General features: G+C 43.1%; 2 protein-coding genes and 2 pseudogenes across 6 annotated transcripts in view; all 4 read right to left on the bottom strand.

The window, feature by feature from the left end:
• GCNA (germ cell nuclear acidic peptidase) overlaps positions 1 to 5,840 on the bottom strand; it is a 29,036-nt gene extending 23,196 nt beyond the window's left edge. For 2 of the 4 annotated variants that reach the window (XM_023537432.1, XM_023537428.1), the window contains exon 1: positions 98 to 431. The gene's annotated coding sequence lies outside the window, so the exon portion shown is untranslated. Of the gene's footprint in view, positions 1 to 97; positions 432 to 2,895 lie in introns of those variants that run through there. The other 2 variants (XM_023537427.1, XM_023537431.1) reach the window with 2 other exon arrangements.
• Positions 555 to 12,697, bottom strand: part of OGT (O-linked N-acetylglucosamine (GlcNAc) transferase) — a 41,470-nt gene continuing 29,327 nt past the window's right edge. For both annotated transcript variants that reach the window (XM_011371419.2, XM_011371420.2), the window contains exons 20-22: positions 6,235 to 6,487; positions 5,858 to 5,981; positions 555 to 2,832 (exon numbers count right to left, since the gene is read on the bottom strand). In XM_011371419.2, coding sequence (XP_011369721.1) covers positions 2,658 to 2,832; positions 5,858 to 5,981; positions 6,235 to 6,487 — 552 coding nt within the window. In that variant the 3' untranslated portion in view covers positions 555 to 2,657. The remainder of the gene's footprint in view (positions 2,833 to 5,857; positions 5,982 to 6,234; positions 6,488 to 12,697) is intronic.
• On the bottom strand, positions 7,759 to 7,877 carry LOC111746481 (annotated as a pseudogene).
• LOC111746482 lies at positions 9,730 to 9,848 on the bottom strand (annotated as a pseudogene).

Raw genomic sequence — 12,697 nt, forward strand, 5'->3', positions numbered from 1 at the left:
ACACTCCCTCCCCCACACTGCCTTTTAGGAAACAGACAAACTAGTCCACATCAGGTCCCTGAGGAGCATAATCCACAGAAGTTGGCAGGCAAATTACCTGAAATTTTACTTTTTAAAAAATTCTCACTTATCTCTCTGAGTTAATAGGAGGCTGAACAGCCTGTCCTGGTCCCTGGCGCATCGCTACTTGGTTCGGTTGCTCCCGCAAACAGGTGGCTGCGTCCCACCACCGCACACAGTGGCAACAGTGGGCGTGGAGAATGACGAGGCTGTGCCGGCGGGGCAGCCAGAGCAGTCCTAAGTGAAACGGGAACAAGCGTGAGTCGGTGTGTTGGGAGATGCAGGCCGCGTGTCATCTTAAAGGTTCGTATGCCAACCCCACCCCTCCGCCACACTTGGCTGAGAAAACAAAATAATTCTCAATATCACAGCTGCGCCAGGCAAATCTGGCTCTTTCGTTGTTTGGAGCTTTTCGAATGTAGGTCTCATCACTGGATGATCCCGTCATTCTGTCCAACACTCGATTTAACAGAACACAAACTACAGCAGCCACATTAAGGGCAAATCATTCATTTATTGTTTAAGGATCGCAAGACATCTGGGTTTCTGTAGCACAATTTAAATGTTTTACTTTTTTGATATAGCAGAGTATAATAAAAAAAACAATTAGTTTCCAGTAATATCTCTATCTCTATTCTGAATTAAGTCTTCCACAGACATGTCACCTGGAAACAAAAGCCTGTTACAATAAGCAAAGCTTTATCCAGAGTGGCGACTTTTCGTGCCAGGAAAACGTTCATCCCTGTAGGAGGAATGATGTGCTATGTTACACGGCTGTTAGCTCACAGCCTTGAGGGCACTGGAAGTACATCATCCTATTCCATGTTAAGTAGTTTGGTGAATTTCAAACATCAGCTTCTCAGCAACCACCTGGCAACCTTTAACTGATAGTTCAATCGGGTAAAAAATAAATTAAGAAATCCCTACACTGATGTTTCTTGATTTACATTGTTAAAAGGTACACAGTTCATTAACATGTAATTCTGCCTACGAATTACATTTGAGACTCCTTGCTCAGATTTTGGTTAATAGTAAGAACCTTTCGGAAGTTCGAGTTCTTATTAATCAATAATTTGTCAGCTAGGATACATTCAGGCATCAGCTGCAACTACAGAATAGGTGCACTGCCTCAGTGCTTTGGAAAGACATTATAATCTAGAACACTACTAGCAGACAAAAACATTATCTGTTACTGGATAGCATAAGTGCAGTACAGCGAGACAAAACATATATTCATATGTCGGCTTCTTTAAGCCTCAAGCCCTCAATCCTTTGTTGAAATTCGGTAATTTTATTCCTATGGTTTTTAATACCAAGAATTCAAGCTCCAGGAGGGCTAAAGTCTAATTTGTACTCCAAACCAAGTAGCAGTACAGTTCTCTACTATTGAGCCTGAACCCATAGAGACTTCACGACCAAGTCCAGAAGACAGTTATTACAGAATACCCTAGAAGGTCCGAAAAATAATTACTCATATACACAGCTGGTCCTTCAGAGCTTTTTACCTGTAACATGTTTTCTGATGAAAGTTATTCAATGTATTCGCAGTAACTGTGACTTACTGATCAAATATTTGAATACTTATACTTACCTGGGATTTCATTTCTGCAGACAGAAATAGGAAGAACAGGACTCACTTAAAAAAAAAAAACCTTAGAAAGGAAGGTAAAAATCTTTTCACACACTATCACTTCCGGAAGCAGCATAGAGTGGCAGTCGAAGGTAAAACACTGGTGAGAGAGGTCAAAACCAGGCCAGAAAAATCTATACATCATCATCATCAACGACAGTACCACAACCGTGCCCTTCATAATCAATCATTCCTAAGAATTTGCATTTGGCACCAGATGGTGTGTTTTAGAGAAACACTCTGGGATGTTTTTCAACAGACTTGGTTTTGCTAGCTGAGTTACAGGAGAGATTAAAGTAGGGGGAAGGGGAGAGAAGGAAATGGACCGGGAAAAACTTCTGAATCATCATCTAAACCAGCAAAAAAAGCACTGATAGCTCCAAATATTAGGTCAGACACTAAACAACTGATATAGGCTCGAGTGGTTTATAAAACCTATAAAAAGACTACACCAGCCAAGTCCCCATTAATCTGTAGAGTTCAGAAACCAAAACAGGGAGCAACATTTTAGCTTAAAACCTTATCAGAAGAGAATCATACACACTGCACATGAATAAAAACACCTGAAATCAAACATTTTTAAAAGCTCCAATACCCCAAATATAAAGAAAAAAATTAATTCTGAAGACTTGATCAATCCATGGAATCACAAACGGCGCGACAATCGAGGTCTCCCCTCCACAGTAAGCATCCTACGGAAGACCAAGAGAGAGCGGTCCTTCCAGACCTCTGCACCACCTGCTGCCGCCACACTCTATGGCGATTCCTTGGAGAACAGCGGTTTCCCATCTTGTGTCTCTCCCTAGCAATGAAGGGAAGTGAGTCTGGCTGTGCTATTCTATTATCATTATTGTGTCACCATTCTTCAACATGATACTGTACAGATAAGAAGTCTGTCATCTAGTTCCCTTTCCCCCAGAAGGTTGAGGCTCAGGTACAGGGCGGTTCTCCTGTGCATAGTCTTTATTTAGGCCGACTCTGTGACTTCAACGGGCTTAATCATGTGATCAGGTTTGTTGCCAGCAGCATAATGCTCCCACATCTGTAGATAGAGCCGCTCTAGTTCCATTGTGTACTGTTTGGTGTTGAACAGAGGGCTAGATATTCTCTGCTTCCACACTTTGCCGCGAATCTTCTTCAGGCTGGGCGATTAAAACAAAAACAGAGCGGCAAGTTTACAAACAGGGCGGAAACTCAGAACTCACCCCAATAAATGCTTCGTCACCCTTGTGGTAAAACACATGAGCAAACTTCACACCGTTTTCTCTTCTGACTGGCTCCTTTACCCCGCTGCTAAAAAAGGAAAGGATTACACCTAGCATGATGCTAGCACCTATAATCGAGTTCGCCTTCGTGTCCTCTGGAAAAAAGTCGTTCTTTCCTAAACAAGTATACCCAAGACACGCCTCGCTTACCCCGTTCCGTCTCGTTCCTACCTTTGAAATGAAAACAGGAATCGGCAGTGACACGTGCCTTTTCCTACGTACTACTGCTCAGAATGCAAACTGCTTGCCCTTTCAGGGAGCGATTTAGCAACGTGTATATTAAGAACCCTAAATGGTCATAACCCTCTGACCATCGATAACATTTTTAAAAATCTATTCGAAAGAAATCATCGGAGATGCAGACGCCTGGCCACACAAAGAGGTCCACGGAGGCACTCTTCACGATGGCTAAGGCACAAATATTCATTTATGGGCATTTGAAGGAAATAGGAAAACAAGGGGGAAAATGCACTATGTCAACGAAGCTGTTGATTTAGATATTTTTTTTAAAAAGGTCGTCCTTCTGTCACCAAGGGTGCGGTTCTGCTCAGAAACGGAAAACGCAATCGGCTCTGGGAATGGAGGGATCCTCTCTCCACTCTGCTTCTGAATGTATCATTTGCCATGAGATTATTCTTATAGGGAGGGAACTATTACTTTAGAGCCAGAAGCTGGAACACTCCTGTGAATTTTTAAAATCAATAAAAAAGCTGCTTTCATGTTTGTTGACAGAACTAGTAAAATGGCTGCGCATCTATCTGTTGGCCTCAACCTGACCATGACCATATTAATGCTGCTGTCCAAAAAAAAAAAATTTTTATGTTTTTAAAAATTGTTTGTCAAGAGGAGAACGGTTAAACTGGGACATCCATACAATGAAATACTACTCAGCAATAAAAAGGAATGAACACTGATAAAAGCCAAGAACATGGATGAATCTCAGAACATCGTGCTGAGTGAAAGTAGTCCTTAAGGTTATACACCGCATGGTTCCATTTGTGTAAGGTAAAACTAACTTATCGTGGGGAAATTTTTCAGAACAGTGGTTGACTGAGGGTTGTTGATGGGACCGAATGAGAAGGTGCATGAAGGAACTTTCTGGAGGGATGGCAATGCTCTCTATCTTATTAGGACTTCGGGTTATAAAAAAAGTGCTTGTGTGTTCCACTGTACGTAAACTCTGCCTCAAAAAAATAAATTAAACCCTAGTTAATGATGTCCATTCTGAAGTATTTAGGGAGAAGAGAACTGATGTCTGCAAATGACTTTGAAGTGTCAAATAAGATGACTGCCAGATGGACAGAGGAACAAACAGATGTGAGATAAAGTAAGCATAGTAAATGTCAGCGGTAGAATCTAGATGGTAGGTCTGTAAGCGTTTATTATAAAATTAACATTTTTCACAATAAAATATTGGGGAAAGTACTGTATGACGTCAACTACGTTCCAAAGAGTTTTAAAAAAAAAATACACGGGGGCGGCTCCATAGTGTAGTGGTTAGCACGTCTGCTTTGCATGCAGAAGGTCCTGGGTTCACGCACCATGCAGAGGCATGGACCACACTCCGGGGGTGGCAGGCCCTGGGTATGCCTGGCCCCGGGTGCGCCAGGCCCCAAGTGCACACCACGAGCGTGTGGGAGGAGACGCCCCGCCTTCAGAGATCTAGTTCTTAAGGGGAAACGGCAACCTCCATGGATCGTGGGTGGAAGTGGGGGAAGGGGGAATTAAAGAGGGGAAAATAAATACACTAAATTATTTACTGTTGTTATCTCTGGGATGACAGACATGAATCTTACTTTTTTTTAATGACTGGGCTCAAAATTTTCAGTCATTTTTCTTAGGTGTATATGATATTCGATGGAGACAATTATGAAAATAAATAAATGCTAAACATCTGTTGAATGCTTACTATGTACCAATAACTGTTGTGTTTTATGTGGAACATCTTTTTTTGTGGCTTCTAGTATACAACAACTCTGCAAGGTAGGTACTATTATTTGTCCCCATTCTTCAGATAGAAAAACCAAGGCACACAGAGACTTATTTGTCCAAAGCCACAGAACTTGTAGGTGGGAGGGCGTAGATTCAAACCCAGGCAATCTGACTCAGAGGGTGCCTCTTTAAAGTTCTATATAATAAGCTACTTCTCAGAAAACCAGAGGAAAAAAAATCACCCAGAAAAACTTCAGTTAAAAGATAAACTGTATTTCATTGTATGGATAAGGAATCATTTATCTAAGCATCACCCCTCTAATTCCTGCCCATTTGGGGGCATTTAAGTTGTGCTTTTTTTTTTTTTTCTTATGCTGCAGTGAAAATGGGGCATTACTAGGCTCAAAGCTCTGGCTTTTTTTTTTTTTTAAGGATCTTAAAACTTTGAGGAAGGGGTCTACCAATTTACTCACCAATGTATGAAAAGGCCAGCACCTCAATGCTCCCTCATCATTGGTATCATGTTAAAAGTCTTTTGTTTTATAGGCAAATTATGGGTATGCCTCGATGTTATTTTAATTTCTACTACAGAGGCTGAAACATTCATTCTCTTGCTAACCATTTGTATTTTTAATTCGAGTGAGTTATTTCCTTCTTTACTTTCCTATTAATGGATTTAAAATGTCAATGTTCTTCAGTCTTTATACAGCAAGGCTATTAATATTTGACATTTTTAAAAATATTTTATTTGCCTTTTAATTTTTTGACTTACTTTTCAATTCAGTCATTTACTCTTTACCTTTCAATCGCTTCATTCATAAAAGTTAGAGCGCTCTTCTCTCATCCAGAGATCATACGATCAATTCACCTATTTTATTATTTCATTTTATAACATCTATATTCTTTCTAAATTTCCCTGATTCTCTTCACTTTACCATATGATCTGTCCATGAAAAAAAAGTTTACTTACTATTCTAGATCGGTTCCAAGTTTCACAGCTATGTCTTCATATTCTTGTCTACTTTTAGCAATAAGCTCAAGACAACCTAAACAAGTGAGCTGGGAAGCAGCAACGCGAGAAGCAAGAGTCTCTCCTGTAGTAAGAAAGAACAATTGCACAACTGAGAATGCAAATAGCACATGGTCATTACTGTTATTCATGTTAAGCAGCCACGCAATGTGGATGGGGAGAACGCAGCCCAGTGCTCGGACTTGACCGAGTCTCATTTTCTTATCACCCTGCCCTAAATGTGGCTTCTAGTATACACGGCTTCGCCTGCAAGGGTCTCCCCCAAAGGATATTCGAAGAAGAACCAGGACCAGCGCAATGATTTATCAGTGACTTACCTGGCATAGTCACCATGGGCGTTCCTGCCCAGAGGACATCCATCCCTGTGGTGTGCCCATTACAGAGCGGCGTGTCTAGGCAGACGTCAGCCAGCTGGCCTCTCCTGACATGCTCCTCCTTAGGAGCAACGGGCGAGAAAATGATACGGTTCTGGGGAAGGCCCATGTTCTGGGCATACTGCTGTATGTTGGGTTCTCCTACTGCTGGGAAACGCAACAACCACAGCACACTATTAGGAACCCGCTTCAGGATCTAAAACAGGAAAAATGAGAGTAATTACTAATAGCGGCTCTGCCTTCTCCAGGAAGATTGCTATAGATCTCTAATAATTCTACCACACTCTCTTCTCTTCACCCAGACAGTGGCCTACCGTGACCATAAGTCTTTCCTTCACGTGGATAAATTAGATCAACTGATTGTTAGTTCCCTTTCTGCTAAGCTGTCCCCAAAGAGAGTTAAAAGAAAGAGGAGACTGATCTAAGAAGGCATGAAACAAGCTACTAATTGGCAAAATCTGAGGCAGCTACGTCCTGTGGGAACTGATACTGGTAGCAGTTTGGTCGAGGAAGTAGGAATTTTCCATTTCAAATTTTAATTCCCTCACCATGACACATCAAATAGTTAGGTCACACTTGCCTGACTTTATTTGCCTAATCTAGATCAGGTGTCAGATGACTTTTTTTTTTTTTTTTGTAAAGGACCAGAGAACACAGCCGCATGGACTCTGTCATAACTGCTCAATTCTCCCTTGTCACTGGAAAGCAGCCACAGACAGTATGTAAACAGGTAGGTGTGGTTGTGTCAATAAAATTTTATTTACAAAACCAGACAGCGGGTGGATCTGGCCCAGAGGCCAGTTTGCCAACCACAGATTTCAATCTACAGCTACTCCATGTACCACACAAGTTCATCGTCCCTTCTGTGAAAGGCAGGGTAACAGACGAATTTCAGAATTCCGAGTATTTCAGGCTGTTAAAAAGTTGTACAGTACATATACATTACCTAACACTCTCAGGGCAACTCCCTGTAAACAAACACATTAGTATCTCTGCATTTAGACGTAGGAATGTTCATATTAAACAGAACAGAAATAGTGTAGTTCAGTTATTTTTGCTGACAAATTTGCCACAAACTTATGATGAAGCTTTTGGTTTTCTAATTTTTTTGAACACTCTGAAGTGAAGTTTAAAGGACAGTAAACCTATACTCATCTGTTTCCTCTAACCCTCCACCCTTCCCTCCTAAGAAAAAAAAATGACATTAATCAAAAAGCAAGCAACCAAAGACTATCTTCATTTGAATTCTATGGAATAAGATCCAATTACGGATAGCAAAGTTTAAAATCTTCAGAGACCCTGCGTATGCAAACCGGTCTGATGATCTGAAAGGTCATAGCATGAATCGATTCGTTCCTGGGTTTTATTTATTTATTTTCATTTATTTATTTTAGGCAAGGCAACCCTTGGTTGACCTCACAGACGGACCTTGTCAGCTTACAATCCCTTCTTTTTTTTTTTCTTTTACGCCCACAGCACCTGGTCTTCCTAGGTGGTCTCCCATCCATGTACTAACCAGGCCCGACCCTGCTTAGCTTCTGAGATCAGACAGGATCGGGCTTGTTCAGGGTGGCATGGCTGTAGACATTCATTCCTGGTTTTAATTGTACAACATCGCAAGAATGTTTAAAATGGGTGGATGTGCACGACAGCTTTTGCTATCAGTTTAGACCATGCGCTGGCACACTACAGCCTGTGAGCCAAATCTGAAATGTTGCCAGTTTTTGTACATCAAATTTTACTGGAACACAACTTCACTCGTTCATTTATACTATGTCGACGGTGTTTTCCTGCTACAACAGGCAGAGTTCAGTAGCTGTGACTGAGTATGGACCGCAAAACTGAAAATATTTGCCGTCTGGCCTATAAGAAAAAGTTTGCTGATCTCTGCTTTTGAATATATAAATTTAAAACGTTCATCAGGTGATATTTAGACACTGGAAGGACATCGATAATGGCTGAAAAAGCTGCCACTCTTTTGAAGACTCAAAATGAGCACAACAGACTCCCGGGCAAGACGGCAGAGTAGGTAAACTCTGAGATTTCCTCTTCTCATGACCATATCAAAATTACAACTAAACTGCAGAACCACCATCGCTGAGAACCGCCTCAAGTCTAGCTGAGCAGAAGTCCTACAACTAAGGACACAGAAGCAGCCATCTCAAGCCTGGTAGGAGAGAAGGAAAAGCAGAATGAGCTGGCCCCACAGCCACGTGTGGCGATTAAAAATCGAGAGGGACATCTCAGCTGTGAAGGTCCCCCCGGAGAAGCGAGTGGTCCCGGCCTTCACCAGGCTCCCCTGTCCCAGGCACCAGTGCTGAAGGAGGGGTCCTCAGAACATCTAGCTGTGAAAACCATTGGGGACTGTGTCCCAGAGAGACAAAGGGCCGTGGGAGCTCAAGCCATGCTGCTCTTAAAGGGCCAGAGAACACACTGCTCACTCCAAGCTCCGGCACAGGAGCAGCAGCTTGAAAAGCACCAGGGACGTAGGGAGAGGAACTAAATTAAATTTCTTCGGGAAGAGGGCTGGAGGTGTAGGGGTGGGGGCAACTCTCTCTGGGGACGGAAGTGCTGGAAGTGCTGGCGGGCACAACTGTTCCTTTGTGGAGCTCTCCTCCCACGCCCCAGGCAGCAGAGGCAGGCACCGAATCCCTGCTCTCCACCAAGCAGACACCATCCACCCCGCCCCGGTGATTCCCTGAGGCGCTGCCCCAGCCAAGTGGCTGTACCAGGCCTGAGTGTCTCTCGGTGGCTCCTCCACAGCAGAGGCCTTCCTCAGCTGATGCTGCAGACTCACTCAAAGGACCACAAACACCACACGAGGGGTGGCTGCCCTCGGCTTGCGTGACACTCTCCGAGATCCACAAGTAGCGACTGGCCTCAGCATACATTACAGCTCCTGCCAACCGGCCTGAAGCGCAGCACAAACAGAGACTGGTCTCAACTTGCACTATAACCCCCAATGGAAAGCCACATGCAAAAAAAATGAAAATAGACTGCTATCTATCACCATACTACCAAACTTAACCCAAAACGGATCAAAGACCTGAATATAAGACCTGAAACAATAAACTGCATAGAAGAAAACATAGGTACTAACCTCATCGACCTTGGATTTAGAGAGGATTTTATGAATTTGACCTCAAAGACAAGAGAAGTAAAGTAAAAATAAATGAATGGGACTACATGGAACTAAGAAGCTTCTGCACAGAAAAGAAACCATCGACAAGGCAAAGAGGTAACCATCTGAACGGGAGATGTTTGCAAACAACGCCTCCAACAAGGGCCTAATTTCTAAGATATATAAAGAACTCATACGACTCAACAATAAAAAAAAATTTATTTATTTTCATTTATTTATTTTAGGCAAGGCAACCCTTGGTTGACCTCACAGACGGACCTTGTCAGCTTACAATCCCTTCTTTTTTTTTTCTTTTACGCCCACAGCACCTGGTCTTCCTAGGTGGTCTCCCATCCATGTACTAACCAGGCCCGACCCTGCTTAGCTTCTGAGATCAGACAGGATCGGGCTTGTTCAGGGTGGCATGGCTGTAGACATTCATTCCTGGTTTTAATTGTACAATATCGCAAGAATGTTTAAAATGGGTGGATGTGCACGACAGCTTTTGCTATCAGTTTAGACCATGCGCTGGCACACTACAGCCTGTGAGCCAAATCTGGAATGTTGCCAGTTTTTGTACATCAAATTTTACTGGAACACAACTTCACTCGTTCATTTATACTATGTCGACGGTGTTTTCCTGCTACAACAGGCAGAGTTCAGTAGCTGTGACTGAGTATGGACCGCAAAACTGAAAATATTTGCCGTCTGGCCTATAAGAAAAAGTTTGCTGATCTCTGCTTTTGAATATATAAATTTAAAACGTTCATCAGGTGATATTTAGACACTGGAAGGACATCGATAATGGCTGAAAAAGCTGCCACTCTTTTGAAGACTCAAAATGAGCACAACAGACTCCCGGGCAAGACGGCAGAGTAGGTAAACTCTGAGATTTCCTCTTCTCATGACCATATCAAAATTACAACTAAACTGCAGAACCACCATCGCTGAGAACCGCCTCAAGTCTAGCTGAGCAGAAGTCCTACAACTAAGGACACAGAAGCAGCCATCTCAAGCCTGGTAGGAGAGAAGGAAAAGCAGAATGAGCTGGCCCCACAGCCACGTGTGGCGATTAAAAATCGAGAGGGACATCTCAGCTGCGAAGGTCCCCCCGGAGAAGCGAGTGGTCCCGGCCTTCACCAGGCTCCCCTGTCCCAGGCACCAGTGCTGAAGGAGGGGTCCTCAGAACATCTAGCTGTGAAAACCATTGGGGACTGTGTCCCAGAGAGACAAAGGGCCGTGGGAGCTCAAGCCATGCTGCTCTTAAAGGGCCAGAGAACACACTGCTCACTCCAAGCTCCGGCACAGGAGCAGCAGCTTGAAAAGCACCAGGGACGTAGGGAGAGGAACTAAATTAAATTTCTTCGGGAAGAGGGCTGGAGGTGTAGGGGTGGGGGCAACTCTCTCTGGGGACGGAAGTGCTGGAAGTGCTGGCGGGCACAACTGTTCCTTTGTGGAGCTCTTCTCCCACGCCCCAGGCAGCAGAGGCAGGCACCGACCGAATCCCTGCTCTCCACCAAGCAGACACCATCCACCCCGCCCCCGTGATTCCCTGAGGCGCTGCCCCAGCCAAGTGGCTGTACCAGGCCTGAGTGTCTCTCGGTGGCTCCTCCACAGCAGAGGCCTTCCTCAGCTGATGCTGCAGACTCACTCAAAGGACCACAAACACCACACGAGGGGTGGCTGCCCTCGGCTTGCGTGACACTCTCCGAGATCCACAAGTAGCGACTGGCCTCAGCATACATTACAGCTCCTGCCAACCGGCCTGAAGCGCAGCACAAACAGAGACTGGTCTCAACTTGCACTATAACCCCCAATGGAAAGCCACATGCAAAAAAAATGAAAATAGACTGCTATCTATCACCATACTACCAAACTTAACCCAAACTGGATCAAAGACCTGAATATAAGACCTGAAACAATAAACTGCATAGAAGAAAACATAGGTACTAACCTCATCGACCTCGGATTTAGAGAGGATTTTATGAATTTGACCTCAAAGACAAGAGAAGAAGTAAAGTAAAAATAAATGAATGGGACTACATGGAACTAAGAAGCTTCTGCACAGAAAAGAAACCATCGACAAGGCAAAGAGGTAACCATCTGAACGGGAGATGTTTGCAAACAACGCCTCCAACAAGGGCCTAATTTCTAAGATATATAAAGAACTCATACGACTCAACAATAAAAAAAAATCCAATTAAAAAATGGGCAGAGGGGTGGGGGGAGGCAGACAGAGTAAAGGGGGTCAAATATGTGGTGACAGAAAGAAATCTATGAGAGGTGAACACACAGTGTGAATACGTGTGTGTGTGTGTGTATACGTATATGCCTTACTGTAAAAAAAAATGAACTAGAGCCACACATATCAAGGGGACATCGCCTAAATATATTACACTAAGAAAAGAAAAAGCAAATTTCAGAAAGATATAAACCTTATCATGCCAGTCATAGAACGTTTTAAAACATTCGACATAATAATCCATATTGCTTGGAGACAGGTATATGTGTGGTAAAATGTAAAGAAAGACATGGGACATGGGAATGATCACTGTCACACTTAAGAGAAGGGTGTCTGACTAGGCAGGGGCAAAGATCCTGGGGGTTTCTGCTTATACTGGTTAATATTTTATTTCTAAAGCAAGGTGGTAGGGATATGAGAGCTCAGTGTAATATTCTTCGTACAGTTTTATTTGTTCAAAACACTTCGAAGTAAAATTTTAAAAATAAAAAAGAATTTAGACAGTAGTAAGGAGAAGGAGCAGGGTTAGGGAGGAAAAGAGAGAGGCAAAAGGGGCAAAAGCAGTTTTAATTTGCAGAGATTTCTGCCATCGAAGAAATGGCACACAAACCCTGCATTTTCCAAAATGGACTGGACGAGAGGATGACTTTACCTGGACTTTAATCTCAAAACTGACTCTGCTCTGCAAGAATCCTACGTCAAAAAAATAATCCACAAATGGATAAATTTGAGCAAAAGGGACACAAACTTAAAGCCAAAGAACACAGACGGCTCCATTCTAATCCAAAAGTAATACCAAGTTCCCTGCAGGGAGCGGGGGGAGAAACCTAATTTAACCTTTCGACTCCTTACTCCGTAATTATTATCTGGTGATAGTAATACAGAGGATGTTGTGAGGATTAACAAATTCACTTCTCAAGTTTTGTAGATTAAAAAAAAAAAAGAGGCAGAGGACCTGAACAGACACTTCTCCCAAGAAGACAAATGGCCAAGGGACATGAAAAGACGCTCAGCTTTACTAGCTATTGGGAAATGCATATCAA

The sequence above is a fragment of the Pteropus vampyrus genome, unplaced genomic scaffold (assembly GCF_000151845.1).
Source record: "Pteropus vampyrus isolate Shadow unplaced genomic scaffold, Pvam_2.0 Scaffold191, whole genome shotgun sequence".
NCBI classification, from domain to species: domain Eukaryota; kingdom Metazoa; phylum Chordata; class Mammalia; order Chiroptera; family Pteropodidae; genus Pteropus; species Pteropus vampyrus.